Here is a 15,353-nt window from a genome sequence, read left to right on the forward strand (position 1 = left end):
TTGTATTTGTAAGTGCTGGTCAGCTCATAGCTCAGAGAGGCGTGGACGGCAGCTGAGGTTTGTTCTGCACCATTCATTTTTATGCAGAGTGATGTCAGATTAATTGGATCCGTTTTAGAAATACTTAGCAATCAATACCGCCAGTGAGAGGAAAGCGACCCCTTTTAAAGGTTCATGGGCAAGGTCAACATGATGTCACGCGCTTCTAATTAATGGACAATTAACTTAATGACCCAAGAGTTCCCCAAATTTTTGCATTATAATAACAAAGTTTTCCCCAATATTTGATTTGAGCATTGCTGGGCATCTCCAAAAAAATGTGTCTGAAAGGCGTCAGAGATCACTTTACATTATTATTATTATTATTATTAATAATAATAATAATAATAATAATTATTATTATTATTATTATTATTATTATTATTATTATTATTATTTTATAAATATGCTACTTAAAAAAAAAAGTCATATGAATGTAGTTGGGCTACATGAATTGAGAACAAGACTCCGCAGATTAATAATTGTCAATGCCGCATGCAAGGAAAAAATATTCAGCGGGCTGCCCGCGCACCGACTGCCCACTCGTCTGGCTGAGGGAGGGGGAGAGAAGTAAAAGTTTATAATTTTCATAAATTCATAACGATTGTCAAATCTCAATTAGGCAACATAAAACGTTTAATGAATCCGTTTTACAATAGGCATTTACCCTAACAGTGATTAATGCGTCTTCATTTAAAACACAAAAGACCGGGCGCCTTGGACGCTAGAGACTGCTTCATTATAATTAATGTCTCTTGTTCCTCGTGCACCCAGAGGTCGCGAATAGCTCCGTCCCGCGCCCACTGATCTCTGAAGATCTGACACGAGAGGGATCTCGCTGGCTATTGCAATCTGACAAGATCTGTAATACTTGGGTGATGAATCGTTCCAAACTTTTTTGACGATGCTGGCAGCTCGGGGGTGTGCGCATGTGCGAAGGTGTCCAAACTGACAATGCTGGAGAGATAGTGCGTCTGGGATTGAGAATCACAGAGAAAAAGGACAGAGGAAAATAGAAAAAGGAGGAAAAGATTCGAGAAAAAATCCTACAAACCCACGCCGAGAGACGGGCATCATGAGGTCCAAAGGCAGGGCAAGGAAACTGACCACTGGTAGGTGCAACATCTCCTTTTTAGCCCTTTTTAACTGCCATCTTGTCCATGTGTATGATTCATAGAAACATTTTAGTCACTAAACAGTTATAGTCAGCAGAGCCCAGCGGTTTCAGTCGCTTGTAAGAGTTGAAGACGAGCTAAACGCGAACCGCGGCGCGCGGTCGGACATCGCAAACCTAGCATCGAAACTGGCATAAAAGTTGAGCGTGCCTCACAAACTTTTTAACTCTCGCACGCTGTAGTCGCGTTCTCTATTCAAGCCCCGAGCGCCCCGGCTCTCGATAAAACCATACCCGTTCGTGGATGTTTCTACGGCTCCGGTCACATCAATTTGCAGCCGCGACTTTGAAAAGACAGCTTCGCCTATAGTCGGCAACAGAAAGCAGCTGCGGAGGCACGCTTTTAAATGCAAACAGGTAGTTTACAGCTGATCTTACGGAAGGCAGTCCAATGAAAGGCATATATGTTAGATTAATAGGACTGCGGTTAAAAAGTGCTTTGAAGTAATACGTGGACATTAATATCTTACCCTTTTTTCTATGTGGGCTAATTGTCGATTCTGCTTGTGCAACAAGTTATCAAATCCCGTTATGAATTTTTGTTCCGGTATGAACAGCCTGGAGAAATGTTTTTGTTTGTTATGGCCCTCTAAACGGCCGACTGTAATCTTAGCTTTTGATTACGGGTTGCCTTAGGCGCTTGTTTGAGTTGACGTTCAATGCATGTGTTCAATGCCACGCCACAACACAAGCTCAAACGCCGAAACTCAACATCAAGTAGTTAGTGGGAAGTTGTTCCCCTCCTCACTGGATTTATTCGGAACGAATGCATTTCGCTCAGGTCTGTGAATAATTCGGACCCCCTCGTGCGCAGTAGGCTGCTGCCTCTCTGATTTGAGCAATTTTCTTTTTTGCTGTTTTCCAATAAACTCTCATTGTGGTCCTCGCCATGAAAATCCATGCAGATTTTTTTTAGAGTGTTTAAGAGTGTTTTATTCTCTCGGGCCAGAGCTAAAAGTTTTTTCAAAGTCCACTTTACTTTCAATAATGAACTTGAGAAATTTAAAATAAAAATAAAAACTTGAAATGGTGTGTTTATTTATTTGTAATAATAGGCCGTGACAGCTGGTCAAAAAAGTATTGTTGACTATGTGTGAAGGTAACAAAAGAGGCAGTGAAAACAAAGTAAAGGATCATTTTGCTCTTGAATTATTGTTTCCTTTCCTGTCGACAGCACCGTGATGGGCTAGACACTGCGCGCGCTCCGTCTGGACAGAGACAGGGGTCGTGCGGGTCTTATCCGTTCAATAAACTACCTCTCGAGCCCTATGCCCTGCCATTGTACAGTGAGAGGGATTTTTCTGCGCACAGCAGCAAGTTGTCAAACAAGCTCACGTGCACACGAGCTCTCTCCTCCACACATGTCTATGCGACTACCAACGCAATTTCACTTTTGCGTGTTCTGTTGTCATCACTTTTTGTACGATTGCTACAAGTGTAAGAAATTGCATTATTCGAGAGAGATCTCAATGTTTTTCCATTTATATAGGCTGTCTTTTAATATTAACGTCGTTTAATAGATAACTGTATTATCATTTTGCTCTAGAACAAGTCTTTTCTCCTCTTTTAAACTAGTTTTTAGCCTTCAGATTTTTATTAATGACATCTGAAAGCCAAGCTGAGTAGGCTAGTAGCTTCACAAATGTAATTAGCCTATATGAACACTAATAAACTCCTTTTTATTAACATGGAAAGGGAATAGAATGATGTTACACCCTTTTTTGCTGTGAATAACTGTTAGTCAACAAATCAAGTCGAAAGATATTCACCAAGATAGTTACAAACCTTCCCACCCTCTCCGAGCTCCGGCGTCATTATTTAGGCTACTATCTGAGAGTAGGGATAATTGTCGAGGGGTGTATTTAAAAAATATTATTTACCCAAGATGTAAGAAGAAGATTTCTACCTATTAAGTGAAAGGGAGAGAATGTTCTGGACCGCGCGGGTCCCGCGAGACACTGGCCTCTCTGGCCTCGCGCCAGCCCTGCACTATGTCAACATTGAATATTTAAATTCCCAGACTCCTCATAACGGGGCCCGTCTGCCGGTAAAAGCGCGTTAGTCTGAGTAGCTGCGGACTCAGTTTCCTTGACGGGGAAAAAAAAGGAAAAAGTAATCTCCTCTCCGTGTGGCCTCTGCAGCGCGCGCTCACCGCACATCACTCTGCCTGCACGCGCTCGCACTGATGTGTGTGAGTGCTGGAAAGGTAATAAAAATCGGTCGTTTAGCTGGTGTGTGTGCACGACATGTTTTGTGGATTTGGCCAGCGGTGCCGGACATTTCACCTGCAGGTCCAACAGTCTTAAATTGTCTATAATGTTTTAACACGCCGTGCCAAGTGTCCTATATCCCTCAGCATGATGTTGCTGGTTTACTATGAATGGGGTAAAATTACACCTCATGAACGGGAATAATAACCTTGAACTTCCAGAAATCAGACTGCTGTCAGGTGAAAACCTGCCATTGACATAGTGACGGATCTTGACAGGTTTAATTCCACTTTTTATTACCTAGCTTCATATGCTTTAAAGTCTGCCAAATTTACCTTGTCTGAATGTCTTGATGAAAATGGGTTCATTGCTTATTGTAGGTATATACATTTTCATGAATAAGATTAGAACTTTATTGTCATCGTGCAGAGTACAGAAGTGCAAATAAACAAATTAAATGAGGTAGAAATGTCAGTTAGGTGCAAGATAACGTGCATATGTACTTTCAAACAATATTAGGTGTGCATTAATTTATTTAAAATATGTATTTATTAAAGTAACAATATGTATGTAGCCTATATTATAGGGTGTACAGCAATAATACATTCAAAAGTGGCTATTAATATTGTATTGCTAAAGAATAAAACCGTTAAACCTTGAAGATTAAAACCTTTTAGTGATATCTTCAGTCTGATTTAGTTTTCTAAGTGCAGCCGTTATTTATCATCATATAGGTGTCTGTGAAATTACAGACTATAAGATAAATTTAGAAGCATTTCCCCCACGCTCACTGATGCTTAACCATCTGATATCTCTTTTGATGATAACTGCATTTGATAAGCTGCACATGTTCAGCAAGACTTTTGATTGTCCCTTTGTCCCATTTGTCGTCTTCGACAGCTCTATCAGTTTCACGCCACGACTTTTGTTTTGACTTTGATGTGACTCACTTCACCGTGAAAGTGTCCAAACAACGGAAAATCAACTCGACGCTGAGAAAGGGAAAAAAGAGACGGGGCTCCAAATTTAACAATGTGACATTCCGCGTGAGTGAAGCGCGTGAGAATAAGCCCCGCGCGCGAGCATTCTCTCCGCTTCTTCTCGGACACGGGCGCGCGTTAGATTCTGCATTGTGCAATGGGCCGTGCTGCTGCGTCCCGCGTCCCGCGTCCGCCGCCCCCTGGCTCATTACAGAGCCCATTCAGAACTGGGTGAACGGATCGGGCCATTTAAAAAGCTGAGCGCGAACCGTATTAAACACTCGTTGGTTTGCCTGATGCTGAATCTGAGAGCTGGGTGGAAAAAAAATATCCATGTTTCATGGACAGTGAACCGTTTCTGGCCAAAACATTTTTCAGACTCACTGGGGATGGAAGAAAGCAAGAAAAATGTTTATATTGTCTTCACTTCTCAGACTTTGAAAAAATAAAAGTGGAAATCTACAATGTTAACGTCTCAATTTTTTACCTCTTGAGTAAATATTTACTTTTCTTCTCTCTCTCTTCCCTGGCATGATATACTACAAAGTTTCTAGTTGAGTTCCTGGGATTGTAATGCTTTCCCTTGGAGAATTCCTGTGCCTCTTTTCAGCTTCCATGCATGCATGTCCACTATGAAAAGATCAGTGAATTTAAAACTGAAGACTTCTGTTTCAGAGACAAAGTCAAAGTTACCGAAGAGTTAATTAAGAGTAAAACAGTGGGCCGTGATGGGGTCAGTTCGAAACAAGGCTGGTGTTCTCAGGCATTGAGCATGTGCATCTGCGAAAGATGGAGAGAGTTTCAGGCCACTGTGGGTTTTGATCATGATTGATCACATGTTCTCAAAGGATTGATTGATTAGCCAGAAGCTGCTGAGTTTAGCCAAAAGGTCTGCTTATGTCCTGGGAAATTATCCTCTTGTCTGTTTGTGCTGAGATTTCATCTAAGTAAAAAAAAAACAAGAGGAGATGAGATGGAGGAGGAGATATGTTTATGATATATATATATGATCCTTTGAATCGTGCATCAGAGTGTCCCATAGATGCCAAAGAAAGAAGTGATTTCCTTGTATATGTTAGGAGAGGAAGGAGTGGATGTAGGTGACAATAACATAGTTACCCTCATCCATCAACACCCTTATAATAAAACTACTTTCTCTCCATCTCTCTCTTTCTTTCTTCCTGGCTCTTTCCCTCTCTAATGATTCAACGAGTATCTGCGTCTGCCGAGAGTGAATTGAAATGGCCGGGTCAGCGGTTTATTTATCTTGTGCTCTGATTGGTCAGGGGTCAGGTCATATGGATGTTTATTTGGAGGTTTGATTGGTGTGACTGATGGCTGTCGTTTGTGTTTCCACAGGGAATTATGGGGGTTGTTGTTCAGTATATCCAGTCACTTTTTATCCCTGTGCGACAAGTCCTGAATCAGTCTAAGAAAAGCTCTGCTTTGACTGAAGTCAGCAGGAACCGTGAACTGAGCGCAGGCATCAGACCAGTCGAGTAATAAGTCAATGTCAAGCCAACACCCCCGAAACCATCAGATGTCACTGTTTGACTGGTCTTGACTCATCTTTACTTTGAGAGGAAGCATTATTCAAGTCTTAATGCTCCATTCACTAGTTTATATAAGATTTACACTTATGACTAAAAATTATTCTCATTGAAATTTGAAAACTAAATGTAAATTTTAGTGAAAATGTAGCATGAGTTGTAAGTCAACCTGTAGATTTCAATTCAAGTTTATCAGCTTTGTTTGTGTATAAAACGTTTTCTCTCCAAGTATTTTAACATTAGATTTCTATATGTTCTAACCTCAGTCCAAAGAACCAACATTGCTGCTTCGCATCAGAATGATCATATTTATGAGACAAGTGCACATGAATGTCACCACAATGTCAATAACCGGCAAGTAAACTTATTTTCTTTGAGCCCCTTTGTTCATGGCGGAAGAAAAATTAAGGTATTGGTCATTAATCAAGTTTGAGAATGTTGACTGTACAACCTAATTTCTATGCATGTTGTGTACTTTTTTGAGAACAGCGGTTCAAGTTAAAGCATGCAAGGTTTTTGAGGAGACGAGGATGTGTGAGAAAACTACATCTCCCATCATTCTCTGTGGCTGCAAGTCAATGCCTAGTGGATACACATGTAAAACATTTTATGTAGCTAAAGTGCAATGCTTTTTATTTTATCATTAGGGCAAAAAAGTGTCCTGCTTTTCTGAATAAATATGTTAACAGAACCCTTGCTTGTCTTTAACGTTGCTTTTCACCATGGTCCAGAATTAATATTGTATTTTCAGGTTTCTATGTTTCACACTGTATATTTGTAAACCCTGAGTTAACATCCTTTTTTGCATATTTACGGTTAAAGTGTCATTGATTAGACAAACACCAAACCAACCTTTTGCATCAGTTGAGCTTGTTCGTTTTTTATTATTTACCAGTCTTCTATAGCCTTTTTCCTTTTTCACTCCAAGCAACTCATTCTGATTGTCTTTTTGATTTCCCTCAAACATTGACAAGAATAAAACACATGAAAGTTTTGACCATACAATGCTCATGAATATGTAATGAGACAAGCACCACTTAGAATATGATTGGCTGTTTGTTACTGTATAAACCCGGGAACAGCAGTTCTAGACCTGCAGAGCAGGTTTTCGTAACCAGGGTCGAAAGTTCAAATGTTTAAATGCAAACTGACAAATGTGAAACATTATTTGGGGTGAAATGCAGAGTTTCAAAAGACAAGTGAACCTAGGATAAATGCAGTGTGAAAAGCCCAAATCTGATGTCCGTACCACAACCTAAGAATGGGCCGTATAGCAAGTGTTACAATTAGAAAAGGCTTTAGAGATTGACAATTACATTTTAACTTGGCATAGTGGTATAGAGCACAATGTTCATCTCCTCCCTTCTCTTTTAAGCTGCAGGTCACCCCACAGAACCAGCGGAAGGTCACTGTGAAGTTTATGTCCATAAAGCTCTATAGATTAAGCGGAGATCTGTCTCAACCAGCATGAACAAGTTCCTATAATGTGGTTTATGCAGGAAGAAGCAGGTCGGTCATTAGGAGATTCAGTCAGTGGTGCCAGGCGGTCCTCAGGGGTGTGTTCCCTGAGTTAAATGTTTGCACAGAATTAATTTGTGTTTGTGCATGTAGGTGTGTGAAAGAGTCCGAATGTGTCTGATGTGCAGCCTGGGTGCCGTACGGACATTGTGAGAATGGCGTGTGTTTGTGTGTGCGGGTTTGGGAGGCCTGGGAACCTTTCAGTTGTGTTTACCACAGGGAAACCAGTACCAGCGCAGAACAATGAGCAAAGCTCTCCCTGCCCTCAGTCCAAAGGTCAAACTGTCTCTGATAAAGATATGAGCGTGCACACACACATATCCATACACGGACACACACACAAAGGCTCACCAGTGCGCTGCCGACAGTCTGCCCAGGGTGTGTGCCAAGGTTGAGGTCATTATCTACAGACGGTCCCAAAAGAAACGAAACATATTTTTGTACTCCGAATATGTGTGTAAATCACACTTTAATAACGGGCGTGCATATTGTTGACTTCATTTGTCGGCTTGTTGGTCAGACGGGCACCTCCCTTGTGCCATTGTCTGTGTGTATTTAGATGAAATCAGTATTCCTAAGAGTTACCTGCATTGTGTTTCTATATCTGCGTGTATTTGAGCTTGTTTGTTTCTAGTGGTGTGGACGTGAGTTCGTAGCTCACTTTTATTGATCTCTTTGGATTCGCACCGTAGTTTTTTGTGTGTGTGTGTTTCTACCACACACTTTTTATAGGAATTAGGTAGCATTAGGATAGCACTGTTTGGCATTAAGCAGTAATGTACGTTAGCTAATGATACAAAGTGTGCATTTGTCAGCCAGCAGGTACTAACCGCATTTGCATTTCCTGAAGGAAGTCCCAAGTTCTTGCGAGGCAGAAATAGAATAGTTAGTTTTAGGTAAGGGCTTTGCGCTAGCACAAATGAAATGTTGCTTTACAGGAGTTGTGGTGGTGATATGATTCACATCTTTTTCTGTGCACAAGAATGAAAATATGAGCATCTTTACAGTTTAAAGGCATAAACAGAGGTATCACAATTCAGATCTAATTTGCAAGAAAGATTAAACAATATAGTGTACAAATCTGTTGTTGTCAAAAGTTAATATAGACTAAAAATATCCACAAAACAATAGCTGAATTTGGAATGGCATACTATTATTTTTTCTGGCTTAAAGTATGAAAGGAGTATGATCTTTGTGTGGTCGTACAGTCGGTCGGATAATAGTGGTGATTTAAGAATCTGCTGGCATGTGGTTTACATGCAAGCGTGTGCTTGAATTAAGAATGTGTAAAACAGATTATGCATAGTAAATGTTCCACGGTATTTATTTATTTATTGTTAAAAGTGGTTTGTTAAAAAAGCGTTGCTATGATGGTTGGGATGGTTACTTTAGAAAGAATTAATTTAGATTCTCTGAGACCGTCCCAGCATTCATTCAGTCAGTCATTCAGTGAGTTAGTTATTTCCCTGCCCAAATACTGTTGTTTAAAAGTCTGGGGTCAATAAAATCTTTTTATTTAAAATGTAAGAAGTTAATGCTTTGAGCATTCCGCAAGCACACATTAAATCGATCAAATGTGTTCGTAAAAACATTTATAATATAATGTTACAAAAATGTAAACATAAAATAAATCTATTACTGTTTCCTCAGAAACATTTAGCAGGACAACTGCTTTCAGTGTTGATTAATAATAAGAAATGTTTCTTGGGCACAAAAATCAGCATTAGAAAAATTTCTTAAGGATCGTTTAACACTGATGACTGGGGAAATTATGCTGAAAACATATTATAAATGAATATATGATAATAATAAAAAAAAAACATTAGAACATGGTTATTTTAAATATAAATATTTCACAACTTTTGTATTTTAATCATATAGTAAATGCAGGATTGTTGAGCATAAGAGACTTCTTTCAAAAACATTAAAATAAAAAACATAAACATAAAAAGTCTTACAAACCCCAAACTTTTCAGTTGTATATGTGAGAAGTCGACTATTCAGCCATAACGATTGATTCCTATTATGAAATGTGTATGCCTGTGCTTTTACTTAGAAATGTTAGTAATTATTGGCAAGGGTCTCCTCTGTTTGGATTCCAGCCATTAACAGGAATTAATCAACAATTGCCTTGTGAAGCAGCCTGATAACAGCCTGTTACACACTCTTTTTCAGAAAGTCCCCATCTTTATGTTCCAGCGCGGTGTGATAACCAAAGTGTGTGTATCTCTCTCTCTCTCTCTCTCTCTCTCTCTCTCTCTTTTGTGTTTGTGATGAACTCAAGTGAGAAGTTTAAGCACATATTGTTCAAGAAGGTCAAGGAACAGGAAAGACAAGAGGACATTTCAACACACCTTTCATCTCTGTCAAATACACACGCACACACACTTACACATAAACACTTACACGTAAAGTTGTTTCACAAATTGTTTTATTTGATTCTTTTTTCAAATAGAACCTACAGGTTTTTTTTCTTCGGTTAATTCAATCACAATCCATGAAATGACATCCTTTATTAATAACTCTTCTGAAAATTGTTTAGAAAACTAATCCCATTTGAAAAGTGCTTAACTCTTTGTCTCTATAAGCCTACTTTTCTTTCTCTTCATACATGACCTTTCTGTTTGCTTTTAAGACCTAAAAGCAAATATGACCTGTAGATAAACTCGTTTAATAATTTTTTACAAATGACTTTTTTTTTTACAAATGACTTTTGAATTTTAGTTTGCAGAGAAAATATTTGCTATAAGCCAATTTATCATAACCCTTAATATACTGTATATAAGCAGATGCTGTGCACATTAACAATGGTGAGGAAGTTCTCCCATCAACCTGTAATGATTCATCAATCCACTAAAGTGAATGTCCATTTTTTGATTGTTAACTAAAACATCAACTAAGCACTTGTGACTCTTTGAGGTGGAAAAATGATGGTCTGTCTTCTTTCCTTTGCTCATCATCATCACCCTAGCTTGTCTGATTGAACAAGGAAGCTTTGATTTATACGTCATCTTAAAGCTGAATTTGGCTGAGATACAACTATCTGGAATCTGTATCGAGAAAATCGCCTTTAAAGTTTTCCAGATGAAGTTCTTTGTAATGCATATTTTTTAATTTGCAAGTTTTTAGTTATATAGAGCATGATCTTTACTTAATATCCTAATGATTTGGGGTATAATATATATATATATATATATATATATATATATATATATATATATATATATATATATACACATACAGTTATATTTGTTAAAATCCTAATTATTAGATACATCATAAGGTGGTTTAAATGTTTTTGTAAGCTGATTTAGGTTCAGTTTGTTAATTCATCAGTTATCAATGAACAATTTTTGACCGTGATCAATCATTGTTTTCACCATCAACTCACCGGTCTGATATGGCCTGAACCTGTTTTAATACACTGTGACCTTTGACCTCTCAGGTCAGACTGGCTTGGATTGGAAGAACATTGTGTGCTTTTTCTGAATGACGTCATCTTCCACTGTATAGCAGGTCGTACAGGGCCATATTGAGATTGTGTTTGTGTGTGTGTAAAGGAAGGTAACTGATTAGCGAGAGTTGTGTTACCTATGAAGGGGAATTTGGACCTGCGACGATCCACCGCAGTCGGATCTTTTCCATTTCGACCCGGAGATGGGACACGTCCAAACTCACACAGACTGAGGAAGAGGCCGAACAATAGAGACAGTAGAGATTCCCTTCCTCTCCCAGCGGCATTCCAAAGATTCCCAGTGGCCGGAATCTGGTCCCAGCCCAGGAATCTGGCCCTCGCTCTGCGCTTTGATGAGCCCTGTTCCCGACGCTTCCTGAGATTGTGACTCATCTACAAACAAACTGAAAACAACCTGAGTGAGAGATGGAGAAGGACAGAAGGACAGGGTGGGAGAGAAAGAGTGAGAGAGAGAGACTGAGACTGGACCACAGGATGTCCTGTTTTGATTAGCGTTAGCATCTCCGCTCCCCTTGAAGAAATATTATTCTAACAGTTTCAGGAGCTCTGTCTTCACGCTGCTCGTCTTCTAACACACGCTTCCCTTCAGAGTGCCCAGATTCTCTTTCTGTTAATTTGTGAATTGCACGTAACTGGATAGGAGCTGTGTGGTTAGCAAGGAGGAACGTGCTAATGTTGTGATTATCTTTGCAGAACACAAAGACCCTACTGAAAAGACCAGTTTAGATGTGCATGAATTTTCAGGTTGGTTAACGGTTTAATTTGTTGATTTGTTAATTAGTTTTGCATTAGGCCATAATGAACGAACAAAGAATAATTCTTGACAATTTGTCTGGGTTAATGTTCGTTTTGAAATATAAATGAACTATTGTTCATTGTTATTAAATGTTTGCACATAATGCATAAAATAATGCAACTGTTTTCATTTTCAGTGAATGTTAGGTCCATTAAATAAATTTAACAGATGCAATAACCAAGAAAGGTGTGTGTGTGTGTGTGTGCATGTGTGTAAAAATATTTGAACCGTAAGTAAATGTAATGTATAAAAAGTAAATGGTTCAATTAATGCTAGTGCAACTAATGTAATTTAAATCTTTTAACAAAAAATTTCAAAATGTTCAAATGTTTTAATATACTGTATGTAGAAATTAATGTTTTTTTGTTTATATTGCTCATTGTTTGTTCATCATAAATGCATTAACTAAATTGTACAAACAGAACTTAATTTAATATTCAATCACCCTTACTAAATTTATCAGATTAAAACCAGATTCTTAAATTGGTAAACCATCAAGAGCAGTGTGGAACAGCTTGAACTAGCTAAAAACCATGCAAGACCAACTACCAGCTGTTTGGACTACCACAAGGATGACCAGCCATGCTGGTATTTTCAGCAGGGAGATGGAGACATTGAGCACTGTAATGTGTGTGTGTGTGTGTGTGTGTGACACATAGTCACTGTTTTACTGTAGTTCACTGCTCCCTATAGCCTAGGCCCCATAGAGCAGATGTTTGACTCCTTAGGGCCTCAACCCAGTTTCTCTCTGTCAGGCAGACATCAAGTCAGTGGACCTTAGTGCTTGCTGGGTCACTAGCAAAGCTGTGTAAATCTCTGTTTGAATGTGTGTGTGAGAGAGAGCATGTGCGTCTTTGGACCTTTGTGTTTAGCGGGTCATCAGAGAAGCTAATGAATTTTATCTCGCTGTCCGTCTCTCACACACACACACACACACACACACACACACAAACTTCTCGATAGATTCACACTTCTGTCAGTTCTCCCCAGCTCTGCTGGTGCCCGGACTGGGCTGCCGTTTAAATTTAGCTCCCTGTCTGGCCCCGGCCTCCTGGGAAACACGGATGAGGGGAGTGAAGACTGAAGAGGAGGAGTGCAGATCCGAGCAAACGGCTGAGAGTTTGGGAAAACGAGGGAGACGTCTCATCTCATTCGTCAGTGAAAAGAGATACTGCGCTGACATATAGTGAAGTGTCAGCCAAGCACAACTGCACCCAGACACACACACACACACACACAGTTGGGTTTGGGGTTGTAGCCATAAGACAAGCTGGCAGACTTAATTCAGGCTAATGGAATTTATACAAATTATTCTTGTATTAATATGTTGTCATGCAGAAGAAGACATGAATTCATCAACCGCTTCTCATTTCAAGAGTACATTTGGGGTGTTCTTAGTGCTTCGACTTAAAGGAATAGTTCATACAAAAATTACAGTTTCCTGAAAATGTACTCAACCTCAGGCCAACCAAAATATAGATGAGTTTGTTTCGTTCTCATAACAGGGGCCAGTTCTTCATACCTCGCTTAGATCATTTGACAGATGCCAGATCTTCTAATCGTGATAACTGATGTCTGGCTAATTTGGTCATTCAGACGAATTTGTGGATTTGATTAAAATATCTGGATTAAGTTGTCTGTTAAATTAAGATTACTGTGCATTCTTGTGTTCCCCGAAAAAGGGCAGATGTTTCCATACTCAAAATCACGATCAGCATGCAGCGATTGGCTTCTGAATGACAATTCAAAAATACACTTGCCGAAAGATTTGACCAAAAATTTTCTCATTCAGTTTGGTTCCTCAGGTTTGGGGCCAGCAGTATACTAGATGTCTGTAGCGTCACACACACACACTTTCGTCACACCTGTCTGGTCTCATACATCAGCTGCAGGTGTGTGTGTGTGTGTATGTCTTTTTGTATGTGTGGGTACCATAGTTTGCCCATCAATCGCTGACAGCTGACAGTTTAATCTGAGCATTCAGTAGGTGATTACTGAGCATCGAGATCAGCCAATCGCATCAGCGATCAATGACAAAGAGCGAGAGAGAGACCAGCGAGGGCAGCACTGAAAAGGTTTAGCTTGCCAGGGATATGTTCGTAGTTATGGATGTGAAGGTCAGCTTTGGCCAGTTGACAAACAGGCTGTCATGTGCGCAAAGATAGGAGCTGAGCACCTGCACACACACTCGCATGCACAAACTTTCTTAAGACAGTAAAACAAGGCACACACATCTGCACACACACACTCATAAAATCTATCACTCAGATTTGATTGAGAATGCTCTGGGAGAATTTAATATAGACGTTTGAATATAAATTCCCCATACAAGACTCTCATTGTGTGCCTGTGTGATTTAACGTCTGTGTGTGTATATATAGATATATATATGCTATAATTTTAAATGTCATAAAATTGGTATCCATCAAAATGTACTTCCTGGCACGAATTGGTCCCTCCCCCACCTGAATGTCCAGGCTGTTTTGGAAATGACCCATGGTAGTCAGGACCTTCCCATGTTTACATGACTCCCTAAAGACAGACAGAATCCCGTTAACTGAAGACATTCCTCACACTTTATGAGCGTTATCATGTTTCATATGCCAATGAATGTCACTCTGCCAGCGTTCTCTCAACATTAGCTGAATATAACCAGGCCCGTTGATGGGCCTGACAACAGTTTTGGCCGCTGTTCTGCTCAAGCATTCCATCCTGTGTCACAGACAGAGAAAAGAGAGGGAGGAAGAGAGATAGAAAAGAAAAAGACAAGCACAGACTGTGAGATAAATGGAGAGTACTGGGTAAAAGACTGTCAGGAACATGTCATATTGCAAGAAATATTTTTTTCTGATTAATGTAATGCAATATATTTATACATAATCTTTTAAGGAATGTATATTTTTATTTGGTAAGGATGCACTACATTGATCAAAAGTGACAGTAAAGAAGACTAATAACGTTACAAAATATTTGTATTTTAATATATGTTTTCAACATTTCAAAATAAAAATAAATGTTTCTTGAGCAGCAAATCACCATATTAGAATGATTTCTGAAGGATCATGTGACAGGAGTAATGATGCTGAAAATTCAGCGATGCATCACAAAGACGTTACATTTGAAAAAAATATGAAAACATAACAGTTGTTTCAAATTGTACAAATATTTCACAATATTATTGTTTTATTATATCTTTTGTTCAGTTAAATGCAGCCTTTGTGAGCATAAGAGACTTCATTCAAAAACCATAAAACACATTTTGGAATGGCAATATATGATGTGGTAGACTGGTAGAACCTAGTAAAAAGATGACTACACTGTCCTTGATAAAGACTACATTTTCGGTCTCCAGTGCCTTCTTGTCGCTGACCTTTAAGCTTTTCAGTTTGATGAACTGACCATGAACATCAGGGTTCCCACTGCCTCAGTCTGTCTTTCTTTCAAACCCTCCCCACATTTTTTTTTATCTCTTCATCTTGCACTCCCTCGTCTCTGCTGGTCCCACATTCATAAATCAGTTTTTTGAACCATAACTCAATCTAATTTTTAGGAACAATGTTGACTGATGAACTACGAGCATTAAAAAAACATTCCTCACCAAAGTTAAAGTT

General features: G+C 39.1%; 1 protein-coding gene across 13 annotated transcripts in view; it reads left to right on the plus strand.

Annotated features, from left to right (window-relative positions):
* The first annotated feature begins 654 nt into the window (after positions 1-654).
* Positions 655-15,353, plus strand: part of mecom (MDS1 and EVI1 complex locus) — a 149,384-nt gene continuing 134,685 nt past the window's right edge. For 6 of the 13 annotated variants that reach the window (XM_026282102.1, XM_026282103.1, XM_026282113.1 and 3 more), the window contains exon 1: positions 656-1,151. In XM_026282102.1, the coding sequence (XP_026137887.1) occupies positions 1,115-1,151 (37 nt within the window). In that variant the 5' untranslated portion in view covers positions 656-1,114. Of the gene's footprint in view, positions 1,152-15,353 lie in introns of all 13 variants that reach the window. The other 7 variants (XM_026282110.1, XM_026282112.1, XM_026282104.1 and 4 more) reach the window with 3 other exon arrangements.

Source organism: Carassius auratus, chromosome 15, assembly GCF_003368295.1.
Source record: "Carassius auratus strain Wakin chromosome 15, ASM336829v1, whole genome shotgun sequence".
Classification (NCBI taxonomy): domain Eukaryota; kingdom Metazoa; phylum Chordata; class Actinopteri; order Cypriniformes; family Cyprinidae; genus Carassius; species Carassius auratus.